This window comes from Hemitrygon akajei, chromosome 7 (genome assembly GCF_048418815.1).
Source record: "Hemitrygon akajei chromosome 7, sHemAka1.3, whole genome shotgun sequence".
Lineage (NCBI taxonomy): Eukaryota > Metazoa > Chordata > Chondrichthyes > Myliobatiformes > Dasyatidae > Hemitrygon > Hemitrygon akajei.
The window spans coordinates 168,030,020-168,045,951 of NC_133130.1; the positions used below are offsets into that span (position 1 = coordinate 168,030,020).

Here is a 15,932-nt window from a genome sequence, read left to right on the forward strand (position 1 = left end):
CTGTTCTTGTGCCATGCTGTTCTGTGTTCTGAGGTAATACAGGAGAGGGGTGAGGCTTTCTGATTGCTGAATTTTACATGTCTCTTAGTTATTTTATCAACTTTCTGGTCCAACTTAATGTTGCAAAGTTTAACAAAGGAATCTAGTGATATCAGTAATTGCATTTGAGGGTTGTTCTGTGGTACTGGTCTCTATGTATCGGCATTAATATCCAATATTTAGTCTGATATAATTTGGAATAGCATTATTGCACATAGCTCCTTAATGGGAGCATCAGGTGGTTTTGACTGCATCCATGAAGTTCAGAATATTGAGAATTACAGATAGCAATTTCTTTAACCTAGGCAGTATATAAAAAAATAATATTGGTGAGCTATGCTTTGAAATAGTTCTTGAGTTGTTGATTTATTAAATCCATTACACGTCAGTCTGTGGATTTGTGCAGTATTCCAGGGACGGGGGAATACATTGGATGTTTCAGAAAAAGCCCTGAAGCTCAAGCATAATTCAGCATAGGAGCAATTGTATGCTGCAGGAAGTCGTATGGTCTCTGCTGATATTTTAATCCAGTTTTAAGCTGGTTCATTGTGTGTTTGAGACTGTATCACACCCATATTTGTCTTCTGCATGGGTGTACTTTCCTGTGCAGTGTGCCAGGGGCCATTTCGAATTTATGTGACTTGAAGTAGTGACAGTCCTCTTGACTCAATTGTTTTGTTCTGTTTTTGGACTTCACATGCTTCCTCCATCATCTGTCATTTTAAGCCTGTCTATATATCTTTGTAACACACACAAAGTGCTGGAGGAAATCAGATCAGGCAGCATCTATGAAAGGGAATAAACAGTTGACGTCTTAGGACGAGATCCCTCATCAAGACTAGGTCTGGGCCCAAAATGTTTACTGTTTATTCTTTTCCATAAATGCAGTCTGACCAGTTGAGTTCCTCTAGCAGTTTTTTTCTGGTTTTCCAGCATTTGCAGAATCTCTTGTGTTAATATATCTTGGTGTTCTTCTTGTGTGCTCTGTTGTTGGGTGAGGTTAAGGCTGTAACACAAAAACTGATTAATTTCATCACTATTGCACCCTCAATAGGCCGTGCAACGCATTACTTAACACTGTTTAATCCCCTGAGACCTATAATGCGATTAACAGAATAGATTTTAGTTTTTAAACAATGGAATTAATTCAGAGTTTTCCCTGTTCTTAAACCCTTCACCCCTGCTGGGGTATAGGTCACCGACAGAGCGCTGTCCTAGGCCAGTCTTTCAAGCTGTTGCAGGGTGTTCTTTGGATAGGCTCTATAGAAGTTTGATCAGCCCTGTGGCTTCCACGGACTTGCGGCTTTCACCACTCAACTTCATATGTCTTCTGGGCAAAGGTCTTTCCTCTCCCAAGGATGAAATCTTCAGAGTTTCTGTTGGCATTTCTGTTGCTTTGGGTTTTTTTTGCGGGATGGGATTGCTGGCCCCATGCCCAACCCTCTTCTTTTTACAGCCAGTCTTGGGACTGTCCATGGCGGAGTTAGTATTGTCTTTCAATATAAAAGTTTTACTTTTGACCAGAATTGATCACTGTACAAGACAAGTACACATTCTTGCATTGTGGTCACTCTTAAACCTTGAGTTTGAGACAAGTTGTTCTCTCAAGTTGAGCCAACTCCTGGATTATAGAGTGAAACGCTTGGAATGCTCCTCTATTCCGTAACCCTCACAACTTTTGGGCTGTGCTTTATGGATGTGCAGACAAGCCACAGTACATGCACTTATGACATTATTTTGCACAAGGCAAGTTTTTATTTCTCATGCACTATAGGCAGTGCCAGGGAAAAATAAATGTGGAGTGATTAGACTGGATACAGAAAAATACCCAGGCTTTGACATCACAGTTGTAAAGATGGTATTGCTGGTGTTGTGTTAGTGGATCAGCACTCTCCCATTCATCGTCTATTCCTTAATCTGCCATTCTTCCTGTTGGAGTGATCTCCCTTTATTTGGTTCTCTTCATCCATGTAGTGCTTCTGCTGAGTACTAATCTCTCTTCTGAACAGGGATTAGTCACCGATTGAGTACTGAAGCTTAATTCCCTTCAATTGCATTGACAGTGTATTTATAACCACTGTGCAAGGAAAGATTGTCTCTTGACATCAGGATGCCAATGGTAATTTGGTTGAGGACGGTGATAGAAATTGGAATGGAGCCAAAACAGCATAGAACACGTCCCAGCTGATCCATTTGTTGCTCTAAGTGCTGTCACAGTGGTGGAGGTTGTCTGTTGTATCCATTGACGATAGGAAATCTGTTTTTAAAGCAAAAGAGCTGTTGCACTTCTGTTCCACTCTGTCAACCTCGGAAGTCCAGGTCCGGTGGTACGAGTAGTCATCACAACTGGAGTCTTCATGGCTGCAGTGGTTGACCAGGACTACTTCTGTTTTTCACTCTCCACAGAATGTTGCAGAATCACCTTCCTAGCTGTTGGATCTCACTGAAGATCTCATCTGCCCAGTCCACCAGAGCCGACGACGTGCTAGTGCAAACGTGTACCTATGTCATTGGGTATAAGGTCTGCTGGCCATCACAGTATTATTGTACTATACTTTATAAGATTCATGCTATTGAAAAGGTAAAATGTTCAGCATCGTAGCACTTTCAACGTTTAAAGTTGGCATCCTGCCTACAGAACATGAATGCGGTTGGTATAGGAAGACAGGAAGAAATGTGTCAAGAGATGGAGGTGATGAGAGTGAAGGGAAGAACAGTCAAGGCTTTGGAATGTAGAACTGTACTGCACAGGGACAAGTCAACCTGCCAAACTGCTGAAGTAATCAAATGACCAACTAAGCTAATCCTTTCTGCCAATACAATATCCATATCCTTCCATTTGCTCACAGTCATGTGCCAATCTGAGAGCCTCTTGAACACTTTGCATCTACCAGCAGCCCTGGCAACACATTCCAAGTGACCACCACATGCTGGCTATCTACTCTCATAATCTTATACACCTGTATCAGATCTCCACTGAGCTTCTGTTCAAAGAAAACAGCCCAAGCTTATTCAGCCTCTCCATAAAGCACATGTTGCCAAATCCTGGTCAAACCCTCTCCAGAGCCTCCACGTCTTTGCCACAATGTTGTCTGACTAGAGGTCATAACCTGCAGCATAACTTCCCAGCTCTTGATCTCATCTTCTCAATAATGCAAGCACGCCATGTGCAGCCTTTACTACTTTGTGTAGCCACTTTCAGGGAGCTATGGACTTGGACTCCAAGGTCCCTCTTTTGCATGGCAGTATTGTTAAGGATCTTGCCATTAACAGAGTACAGTCCTTTTATATTTTATCTCCTGAAGTGCAGCACTTCATATTTGGCTGGGTTAAACTCTTATCTGCCACTTCTCTGCCATAAATACAACTGATTTATATCCCGCTGCATTCCTGCCAGACCTCTGGTGCCATGCACAGCACAAATCTTTGTGTCACATGGAAACTTGCTAACCCACAGATCTGCAATTTTATCCAGGCCACTTATGATTATAATATGATTAGCTTTTATTTTATTTGTCATACAGTACTGTGAAAAAGTTATAGGCACACATATCTATAGCTAGGGTGCTGAAAGACTTGCATGGTACTGTAGTAATTTTACATATTGCACTGTTCACCACCAAAAAAGAATTCATGACCTGTGAGTGATGATAAACCTGATTCTGATATGGGTGTCTATTGTGGACTGCAAGTGGGCCTACCCATATGAGCCTAAGACTTCTGCACTGTACTGTACGTACATTGAAACATACCGTGAAATGTGTTGTTTGTAATAAAACAAATCAGTGAGGATCTTGTTGGAGGCAGCCTGCAAGTGTTGCCTCGCTTCTGGCACCAACATGCCCACATCTTACTAACCTGGACGATTTTGGAATGTGAGAGGAAACCGAAACACCCAGAGGAAACCCACGCAGTCACGGGGAGAACATACAAACTTCTTTCAGATAGCGGTGGGAAATGAGCCCCAAATGGTAATCACTGGTGCAGTGAAGTGATTGTGTTAACCTATACTCTACCATGCCGTCATGTATTGGGATCTCTACTGTTTATAATAACCAGATCCCTGTGGAACACCACTGATCACTGACCTTCAGCTGGAATAAGTCCTGTCCACCATTAGTTTCTGTCTTCTATGAGCAAACCAATTCTGAATCCAAATGGTTGATTCACCATGGATCCCATGGCTACAGGTAATGTTGACAAGAGATTTCTGTATGAAATGCTAACATGGGACTTATTGCAATGTACAATCCATGTGTTACTGTGTTTGCTTGGTAAAATTTATTGTAGTTTTTACTTTGGGGGGGATGTGAGGAGGAGCATTCTATCAGCAAAGATGACCCTCACAAGAGCTTATAAGTAAACTACACATGGGAGTTTGCCAAACAGAAGAGATTCTGCAGATGCTGGAAATCCAAAGCAACACGCACAAAATCCTGGAGGAACTCGGCAGGTCAAGCAACGTTATGGAAATTAATGAACAGTTGCGTTTCAGGCCGAGACCCTTCTTCAGGACTAGAAAGGAAGGAGGAAAATGCCAGAATAAGAAGGTAGAAGGAGGGGAAGGTGTGCAAGCTAAAAAGTGATAGGTGAAGCCAGGTGTGTGGGCAGGCCATATTGGGCGTACTGGATACATAGACAACCCCAACAGGTTGGCAGGTGAAGTGTTGCATCAGCTGGAAGCACTGTTTGGGGCCCTGAGAGGAGGTGAATGAGCAAGTGTAGTACTGCTTGTAGGATAAGTGCGAAGAGGGAGAGTGGGTGTTTTCTAGCTCCTTAAACAATTTCAGTTAACAAGTTAGATTCTTGATTAGCCAGGGTGTCAAGGATTCGGGGAGAAGGGAGAAGATAGAAGGTGGAGCAGATTCTGCTCCTTTGGCTTATGGTCGTATGGTCTTTCATTTGATACTGAGTATCTCTAAAATTGTGTGAGCTTTCCTCCATCTTCGCATCTGACCACTTCATTTCTGAAGGTTCTGAAATTATGCTTTATCATTCTGATTTCCTGCAGACACTATTACTTGCTGAAATAGCAACATTTATCTTCCTGTTGAATTTCAGTCAGTAGTTCCTGGTAATGAGTATTCAAAAGTTCACTCTATTTTCAGAGTAGGTTGTACTGCTGCAGAAGGGTTAGACTTTGTATGTGAGTACATACTATAAATGAGAATATGGGTATGTCAAGTATTGTATTTATCATGGTATTTTGTTCATTTACTTTGCATAAGCTATCCTTTAGGTATTTAAAGCTTGTTTTTTCACTTGTATCTTGTTATTTTTTTGGCAATATACTGTGAAAGATTATAGAATTAAATAAAGACTATCTTAAATAATATTATAGGTTGAAAGGTCTGTTCTGTGCTGTATCGTTCTATGTTCTAAACAGTGAAATTGATACCAGAAGATTACATCTATCTTCCCCTTCAATGCTTACCAAAATTACAATGGGAGTTTTAAATGTACTTTTAATTAGCATACATAATGTTCAAATTAATTTGTGGGATTTAGTGCAATGTGGCAATGTAGTTAATAGAGTTTACATGCATTGTGTTGCTCATAGATAGTTGGAAATGGAAGTGAACAACAACTGCAGAAGGAGCTGGAAGATGTGTTAATGGACTCGTCAATGGAAGGTCACGCAGGTGCCAGGGAGCCTTCTGAAGCAATGCCAGCTTCTGCAACGAGTGAGGAGTCACTGACTGAGGATATTTCCTTAACCCCATCACCTGTGTATTCGGGGTTAAGGGTGGTGGGTCAGAAACCAGAAATGAACCTGCCGATCAAAGCCTCGCAGGAAGGTGAGTGCAATTCTAAAACTGTTAGCAAACTGCTGATCACAGTCGTTTGAGAGTTGGGGTAAACGCTAGGGTGGAGAGCAATAAAACTTCCCTATACATGTAGCAGATTTATTAAATCTTATCTCTGAAAATGCGGTAGGAAGTTGAGGGATCATTATTATAAACCAGTCATTAATTAAAGATTTTTCCCGATACATATGAACTTTTCTCACCTATTTATGCTTTTGTTTAATTGTGTTACCAGTGTTTACTAGTTGTTATTAGTAGTTGCTGTCAGTATTTACTAGTTGCTGCCAGTATTTGCTAGTTGATCTCCCTTGGGGTACTTTGGCACAGCAGTTAAGTTACTGAGAGGTTATTCCACAGGTCTGCACTAACAGTCTTAAGAGCCAAATTCCTTATTATTCATCATCATCATCATTATGCGCCGTGTCGTATGACGTAGGTGATCGTGGTCTTTCTGTAAGCATGATTGTTCTTAGCTTAGAAACCCTTTTTCTACAGAAGTGGTTTGCCATTGTCTATCATCACTGACTTATATAACATGAAGTTGTTGTTTTGTTCCAGCAATTCAGTGCAAAGATGTAAAATTATTATAAATTACAAAATAAATGATGCAAAAACTAAAATTAATGAGGTACTGTTCAGAACTATGGTGCAGGGAAAGAAATTGTTATTGAATCATTTAGTGTGGCTCTTCAGGCTCCTGTACCTCTGATGATAGTAATGAGAAGAGGGCATGTCCCAGATGATGAGGGTTCTTAATGATGGATACTGTTTTGAGCCACTGCCTCTTGAAGAAATCTTTGTTGGAGAGGGTTGTCCCCGTGATGGAGCTGGCTGAGTTTACACTCCCTGCTGCCTTAGACACCTTCCCCCGCCCCCCCATATCAGGCTGTGATGCAGCTATTCAGAATACCTGTCACTGTTACATCTGTAGAAATTTGCATGGATCTCAGTTGTCACCAGAAGGTGACAAAATGCTGGAGGAACTCAGCATGTCAGGCAGCATCTATAGAAGGGAATAAACAGTTGACATTTTGAGTTTTCATCAGGACGGAAAAGAAGAGCCAGAAGCAGAATAAGATGATGGAAGGAAGTGGAAGGAGTATAATTTTTGCATTGAAAAAAATTTAAATTCCAAATAAAAGGTGGAAAAGTGTTGCTAAATAGCAGTCTTTTAAACTTCCTCTTTTGATATTAAGAAATTATAGGGTGGTTGTAGATGAGCATAAAGGAAGCCGCTGCAAACCTGACCCAGAGGGACTTGCGTTCCAACCTTGATGTAAAAGGGGAGAGAGAATGCAGTAAGATAAAACCAGTGTAAAGGTGAACATAAAATTACCCAAGTTGTAAACTAAATCTTGTCAGGAATAGATTGGATGGCAGTAAGTTTGTGGGTGATAATAGAAGTTGCTTGTCTGATTTTTGTCAGAGTGGGTGAGACCATGAAAGTAGGCAGGAGAAATCTAAGCTAGCATAATTTGGTAGATTATATCATAAACACAAAGCTTTTGGAAGAGGAAAAATGGCTGCTGGTGTGACTGGACACGATGACTTTGGCTGTTTAATTAATACTGAGAAATCTTTTGAGGTGAATGCCTCCTCCTGGTTACACACTCCTTTTAGTGCCCCTTGAGGATTGGAGATGTTATCATGGAGATGGCACTAAAAGGAGTATGTAACCAGGAGGAGCCTCACAGACATAGTATCAGATAAACAGCACCCACAGGAAAGCAAATGTAGGTTACAGGCAGTCCCCGGGTTATGACCAAGTTCTGTTCCTGAGTCCATCTTTAAATCTAATTCGTGCATAAGTCAGAACAGGTACATCTCGTATTATTTAGCATTAGTTAGTCAAATGTTTGTCTTAGTATATAGTATATATTTTACCTTTCTATGCATATATAAAACACTTAAGAAACCTATGTATTTCAATAATTAAACCACTGTATTGCTTGGTAATAATTGTAGCTTTCATTGGGGCAGGGCCTTCACATGCTTCATTATTCTCACTTTATCCTTTAAAGTTGTTCCGATCGTTGACCGACTGTAGCCTAAAGCTTTTCCAGTGACCGATGATGTTTCACCTCTTTCCAATTGCTTTATTATTTCCACTTTATTTTCATTCGCGATCGTTTTCCATCAATGGAACAGAAAACTGAGATTTTATGTCCTATCGCTGAGCAGTAGTGAACAGTCTGATTGGCCTAACAGACTTCTCTTTAGGAACTAGTTGACTTGATCAGCATTTCTGATCTGTCTATTGTTCATGATCGCACTTAATTAAAAAAATACAGCCGCTGCTGTGGGCGGCAGGTCTTGTGCTGCTCCGGGTCCTAAACTCCACTCACACTGAGAAAGGTTAAATGGAACAAGTGGGGGTGGTGCTGACTGGAAAGGGTGGGGGGGGTGTCAGGGTGAATCTTGCTAAGAAATACTTAAGCCAAATACAACAAAGTTCCACACTCAACATAATGACTTAAAATGGCGGATGGCGTCGTGATCTGACTTAAAATGGTGGATGGCGTTCTTCTCCCTCTGTAAGTACGAGTTGTCCATAAGTCAGACTTTCGTAACTCGGGGACTGCCTGATACATAATTTTTACAAGTAAACAATTAGTACAAAATGTCCAGTTTAATGCAAAGTGATCAAAATGATCATAGTTGGTTCAAGACTGAATTTTTGAAGGGAAGTAGCTGTTCTTGAACCTGGTAGTATTGGACTTCAGTCTTCTGTTACTTCCAGCCTGATGTGAGCTGTGAGAAGATGGCATGGCCAAAATGGTAGAGATCTTTCATTTGACTTGTGGCCATAAGAAGCTATTCATCTTTGGCTGTCTTTTCTGAAGAGAGAATTTTCAAGCCTGGATAGAGAGTAAAATTGATAATGCAGGCGGATGATCAATGTGGAAGTTGATTTGCTGTTGAGTTATTAATTGGAAGGAACCTGTATTGAATGCCACTTCCTCAGTAACGAGGGCCATGTTACCCTTCTGTCCAGTGTTGCCTGATGGTTATATCTTGTAGAGATTTACATTATGGTGTATTACACTATACAGCTGATCTTTGGAGAAACCTGTTTTTTCTGTCAGATTGATTCATTCCTCACTGATGAATGCCTTTAACATTTAATATGGGGCACAGAGAGGAATTGGAATCAAGTTTATTATCACTGGCATGTTGTGAAATGTATTGTTTTGCGGCAGCAGTAGATTGTGATACATAATAAAATTGATAAATTACAATAAGAAATATATTTATATACATTTAAATAAGCAGTGCAAAAAGAGAGCAAAAATAGTGAGGTAGAGTGCATGGGTTCACTGTCCATTCAGAAATCTGATGACAGAGAAGAAGCTTTTTCTAAAATGTTGAGTGTGTGTCTTCAGGCTTCTGTAGCTCTTCTTTGAGAGGAATAAGAAGAGGACATGTCCTTAATGGTGGATACTGCCTTTTTGAGGCATCGCCTTTTGAAGGTGTCCTTGATACTGGGGAGGCTAGTGCCCATGATAGAGCTGGCTGAGTTTCTAACTTTCTCCAACTTTTTCCGATCCTGTGCAGTGGCCTCTTCATACCAGGTGGTGATGCAACCAGTTGAATCAGAAACTAATTAGGTAATATGAAAGCAATGAGTTCAGAATATTAACCTTCCCACTCCATCCTTTCCTCTGTGGCCAGTGCATAGAGTACTGTGAAGAATAAATTACTTCTGCATATCCCTTCTGAAATTCTAATTCTGAAGGTTTTGTTAACACTACCTTCACGCTTTCACATTTGTGTTCAGATCAAATTAGTGAATAGTTCTCCATATTAGATTAACTTCCAGATCTGCTTATTCCATCATTTGTTTTGCAAAGTTACTGCTATGGACTAGATGGGGTGAATGTCCTGTTTCTTTGCTGTCATTTTCTGTGACTAAATTGTTCCAGTGCCATGCTAAGCATTAAACCCCATTGTCCTTGGTTTTTACCGCTGCTCTGGGTTTGCAAGAATTTGAACATAGATCCATCTGCACATCAGCACTATTAAGAATCTTGCCTTTGACAGTGTACTGTCTCTTTGCATTTCACCTATCAAGGTGCAACACTCCACATCTGGCTGGGTTAAACATTATCTGCCGCTTCTCCACCCAATTCTGCAACTGATCTATATCGGGTTGCATTCTTTGCCGGACTTCTGCGCTATCCACAACACCACTAATCTTTGTACAATCTGGAAACTTGCTAACCCACCCATCTACATCATTTATATACATCACTAACGACAGAGGCCCCAGTACCGATCCCTGCGAAGCACCACTAGTCACGGACCTCCAACCAGAAGAAGTCCTTTAGACCACTACCTTCTGTCTTCTGTGAGCCAGCCAGTTCTGAATCCAGATGGCCAATTCAGCACAAAAGCCATGAATTGGAAGGGTCTGGTTCAAAGAACATTAAAGTGATAGTCCTTTGTCTTTTTGGAGCTGAGGGTTCTACAACATATCCCAGCCTTTTGTGTCTCGCGCCTAAGCTGGAAATCCAACCCAGACGAATGGAATGGAAGTGTTGGATTTGGCTACGCACTTCAGTTCCCAACAGACATGACTCATGATATTAAATTAGAGCATCTGCTCTCTGTAGTAACTGGCACTATGCATATATAAATGCTGCCAGATCAGCATTTTATTGGAACATAATATTTCCCTTTTCCTTCTGTGCTTAAATGTAAGAATGTAATAGCAGAGAAAGATAACTTTCTCACAATTCCAGTGTGTTTTGTGTTTTTGTGTATTACTTCACTGCACTCTGCTGGCTGGTTTGTCAGTTCACTGCAGACACCTTTTACAGTTTCTAGAGTAATAGAACATTACAGCACAGAAACAAGCCATTCAGCCCATCTAGTCCATGCCAAACTATTAATCTGCCTGGTCCCATTGACCTGCACCCAGACCATAGCCTTCCACACCTCTCCCATTCATTTATTTATCCAAGTTACTCTTAAGCATTGATCTTGAACCTGCATCTACTACTACTGCAGGCAGCTTGTTCCACATTATCACCACCCTCTGTGTGAAGATTCCCCTCATGTTCCTCTTAAATACTTCAGCTTTCACCCTTAACCTGTGATCTCTAGTTCTAGTCTCACCCAACCTGAGGGGGAAAAAGCCTACTTGCATATACCTTATCTGTTTCCCTTATAATTTGGTATACCTCTTTCAAATCTTCCCTTATTCTCCTACCCATTTTTCCAGCTGGTCGAGATCCTGCTGTAAATTTTAATAATTCTCTTCGCTGTCTTTACTGATTCAGTTAACCACGTTATCATACAGATTATTGAAATGAGAGAGAACCTCGCACCGATCCCTGTGGCACACCGCAAGTCACATGCCACCAGTCAGAGAGCCACCCATCTACTACCACTGTCTGGCTTCTACCACGAAGCCAATGTCTAATCCAATTTACTACCTCATCTTGAATGACAAGCAACTGAACCTTCTAGGCCAACCTCCGAAGCAAGACCTTGTCAAATAGCTTGCTAAAGTCCAAGTACACAGCATCCACTGCCTTTCCTTCACTAACTTTCCTGATAATTTCCTCAAAAATCTATAAGGTCATTTAGATACCACCTACCATATACAAAGCTATGTTAACTATTCCTAAGCAGTCCCCATCTATCCAAGTATTTGTATATCTGGTCCCTTAGAATACTTTCCAGTAACTTACCCACCACCGACGACAGGCTCACTGTCCTATAATCTCCTGGTTTATTCTTGGAGCCTTTCTTAAACAACTGAATAGGATTAGCTGTCTTCCAATCCTCCGACACCTTACCCATGGCATAGGACGGTTTAAATATCTCTGCTAGGGTCTCTGGAATTTCTGTATTAGTCTCCCACCAGGGTTTGAGGGAACACCTTGTCAGACCCTGGGGTTTTTATCCAACTTAATTTGCCTCAAGACAACTAACACCTCCTCTTCTAATCTGTATCCGTGATCTTACTGCTGCTTGGCCTCACTTCTATAGATTCTGTGTCCATCTTCTGAGTAAATACAAATGCAAAAAATCCATTCAAGAGCTACCCCATCTCTTTTGGCTCCATACATAGGTGACCACTCTGATCTTCCAAAGGACCAATTTTGTCCCTTGTTTGCTCTTAATATATTTGTAGATGTCTTTGGGATTCTCCTTCACTTGCCTGTTAGAGCAACCTCAAGCCTTCTTTCAGTACTCCTGATTTCCTCCTCAGAAGTCCTGTTCCGTTTCTACACTCCTCTAGAACCTTATTTGCTCTTTCCTGCTTATACCTGCTATGCACCTCCTTTTTCTTAACCAGGGCCTAAATATCTCTACAAATTTGTTCCTCTAAATCCCACAGACAGTTACGTGGTCTATAAAATAATCCCATTAACACGGTCATCCCTTTCTTAATCCTAAATTCCACCCATATAGCCTCAGTAGATGAGCCCTCCAGTTGGTTATGTCTGAGCACTGGCATGTCATTTTCCCTGACTAGCAATGCTGCCCCACCCTTTAAATCCCTTCAGCTCTATCAACGGAAAATGGTGGAACCCTGGAACTTTGAGATGCCAGTCCTGCCCCACCTTCAACCAAGTCACACTAATGGCTACAGTATCATAATTCCACATGCTGATCCATGCCCTAAGCTCATCTCCCTTTCCAACAATACTCCTTGAATTGAAATGTACACAGCTCAGAACATTAGTCCACCATGCTCAACCTTTTGATTCCTGACTTTGTATGTTGGCTCTGTATGGATAGAAGATTGGCTGCCTAGCAGGAGGCAAAGGGTGGGAATAAAGGGGGCCTATTCTGGCTGCTTGCTGATGACTAGTGGTGTTCACAGGGATCAATATTGGGACCACTTCTTTTCACCTTGTGTGTCAACAATTTGGATGTGATGTAGTTGATGTCTTTATGGCTAGGTTAGCTGACAACACAGATAGGTGGAGTGGCAGGTAGTGTAGAAAATTCATGGAATCTGCAGAATGACATAGCCAGATGAGGAGAAAGGGCAAAGAAGTGGCAGGTAGAATATACTGTGGTGATGGGTATGATCATGCACTTTGGTAGATGGAATAAAGGTGTGGACTATTTTCTTAAAGTGGGAAATTCAAAAATCAGAGGTGCAAAGGGACTTGGGAGTTCTTGTGCGGGCTTCAGTTGGTGGTAAGGATGGGAAGTACAATGTTGGCACTCATTTCGAGAGGACTAGAAAATAAAAGCAAGGATGTAATGCTGTCTTTAAGACTCCATGTGGAGTATTGAGAGCAGTTTTGGGCCCCTTATCTAAGAAAAGATGCTGGTATTGGGGAGGGTCCAGAAGAGGTTTATGAGAATGATTCCGGGAGTGAAAGGGTTATTGTATGAGGAGTTTGTACTCACCAGAGTTTAGAAGAATTTGGGGGGGGGGGGATCTCATTGAAACCAATCGAATATTGAAAGGCTTCGATAGAATGGATGTGGAGAGGCTGTTCCAAAAATGAGGGAGTCTAGGACCAGAGGGGACAGCCTCAGAATAGAGTGATGTCCATTTAAAACAGATGAGGAGGGATATCTTTAACTGTAGGATGGTGAACCTGTGGAATTCATTGCCATGGACGGTTGTGAAGGTCAAGTCATTGGGTATATTTAAAGTTGATATGTTCTTGATTCTACATCTGAGATGACCAAGAGCGAAGTTTTGCAGACAGCTGACAAAGCTTCTAGGTACTCTAGTGGATACACTTCTGAACTGTGATCACTGCAGTCTACAGCTTGTAATTCCCGTTTTAAGAATGTACTTTTGAATGGACTAAATGATCTGGCTCTTTTGCAATCACATGGGGATTTGGCGAGCTAGATTCTTGAGAGTACAGGTATGGTTAGGGCAGCCATTGCTATGTCGAGGCCTGATAGTGGAAGACAAACTGGTGGTTGCCTCCATTACTCTGCTGATTAAAATCATTGAGGATAAGAGTGGAAAACAAACAGTTCAGTGATGACTGCCTGCGTCTCCCTCTCCTCTTGCTCTTCCATCAGGTGGGAGGTGCTGGAATCTTGGGTTCCGCGATGCCAGGTTCAGGAGCAATTGTTGCTCTGCAGCCGTTGGGCTCCTGGATGAGCTTCACTTGCCTCAGTACAGGGCAGGCTCCACAGCTGCGGACTCACTTTCAGGCACTCCACAGTTCATGTTCTCTTCTAAGCTGCAGAGCCAGATGCCTATTTATGCACAATCCAACTGCCCCCTGCTCACTTCTTTTGAAATCTCTTTCATGCTACACAATCCATACATAGGTTAGCTTTGAGAGCAGCTTGTACTTGTATGGCATTCTTAATAGTCCACTGAGCTCGAGGAAGTGTATTCAAGTAAGTGTGGGTTAAGCTAGAGGAATATAGGCTTGATTGGTGAATTAAACACTATATCTGTTGTGCAAGCCATGGTGCCCTCAAAGTTGCAGGTGGGGTCTGCCAGCTTCAACCATGGTCACTGAAACTTAATTGACAGGATCTTGGGATATGCCGGGGACTAAAACTGGAAGAGGAGAAAAGATGCTGTCGTTGTCATTGTCTCTTTAAGCTATCACCCCTGCTGGGGCATAGGCCACCAACAGCAGCTGACCAGAGTCCTCTGTCCTGGGTCAGACTTTTACAGTGTCCCAGGTGTAACCAGTCTTGCATCGACAAGGTGAAGATCTTTCCTTTGCCAGGGATGAGTTTCTTTGGAGCTCTGTTGGTGTTTCTGTAGTTCTGGGTTTTTATGGGTTGGATTGCTTGCCCCATGCCAAATCCTCCTCCTCTTGCAGCCAGGTTTGGGGCCATCCTTGCAAAAGATTTTTTGAAGAAAAAGTTATAGAGTTGGAGACAAAGGAAGGCTTGAAAACAGCAAACATTTTAAACTCAAAAGATTGTGCATATGCTGGGAATCCAGAGTAACATACAAAATGCTGGCAAAGCTCCACAGGTCAGGCAGCATCTATGGAAAGAAATAGAGCTGATGTTTTGGGCTGAGGCCCTTCAATGGAACTTACAAATTTGAATTTATAACAATGTAGTTCAGTGGTGCAGGGTAGGAGACGATCCAACGAGTTTGGGGCAAACTGGAGTGTGTTAGTTATCCTGCCAGGAAAACATTGAGAAGTAACAATAGAATAGACAAGGGTTTTAGAAGCAGATGCAGATGCACTGAGGCAGTTGCACAAATGCCATTGATAGGTTATTGTGTTGAAGATGTCTTGTGATTGGAAACTCTACTATGAGTCACAAGGAGGGGAGCTTCCAGACATGCACAATGCTGAAGGAACAGAGCAGGTCAGCAGCAACACAGAGGGAAATGGATAGTTTGGCTTTTGGTTCACTTTAAGACTCTGTTTGGAAGGATTAGAATCATTAGGAGGGCTTGGTTACCACCCCTACCCCTTCTCTCCCACAATTTTTCTACAGGAATAGTGGACTAATCACAGTTGAATGTTAGCCATGCAACATGACTAGAGAGATAGAGGAGTGTGAAGCCCAGTGTTGGAGTGGGTCTTAGAACATAGAAATCTACAGCACATTACAGGCCCTTCGGCCCACAATGTTGTGCCGACCATGTAACCTACTCTAGAAGCTGCCTAGCACAGCCCTCTATTTTTCTAATCTCCATGTACCTATCTAAGAGTCTCTTAAGAGACCCTATTGTATCCGCCTCCACCACTGTTGCTGGCAGTACATTCCATGCACCCACCACTCTCTCTGTGGAAAAACTTAACTCTGACATACCCCTTGTACGTACTTCCTAGCACCTTAAAACTATGCCCCTTTGTGTTAGCCATTTCAGCCGTGGTGGGGAAAAAGCCCCTGCCAATCCACACGATCAATGCCTGTCATCCTCCTTTGCTCCAAGGAGAAAAGGCCGAGTTCACTCAACCTATTCTCATAAAGCATGCTCCCCAATCCGGGCAACTTCCTCGTAAATCTCCTCTGCACTCTCTTGATAAAGGGTCTCGGCCGGAAACATCAACTGTTTATTCCTCTCCATAGATGCTGCCTGACTTTCTCCAGCGCGTTGTGTGTGTTACTCTGGATTTCTAGCATCTGCAGTATCTCAGATGTTGGAGAGGTAGTGCTGGGTGT

The 15,932-nt window shown here is 42.1% G+C and overlaps 1 protein-coding gene across 3 annotated transcripts in view; it reads left to right on the top strand.

Annotated features, from left to right (window-relative positions):
• The window catches only part of rabgap1 (RAB GTPase activating protein 1), a 242,797-nt gene that overhangs the window by 39,902 nt on the left and 186,963 nt on the right, over window positions 1-15,932 (top strand). For all 3 annotated transcript variants that reach the window (XM_073052552.1, XM_073052553.1, XM_073052554.1), the window contains one exon: window positions 5,600-5,837. In XM_073052552.1, coding sequence (XP_072908653.1) covers window positions 5,600-5,837 — 238 coding nt within the window. The remainder of the gene's footprint in view (window positions 1-5,599; window positions 5,838-15,932) is intronic.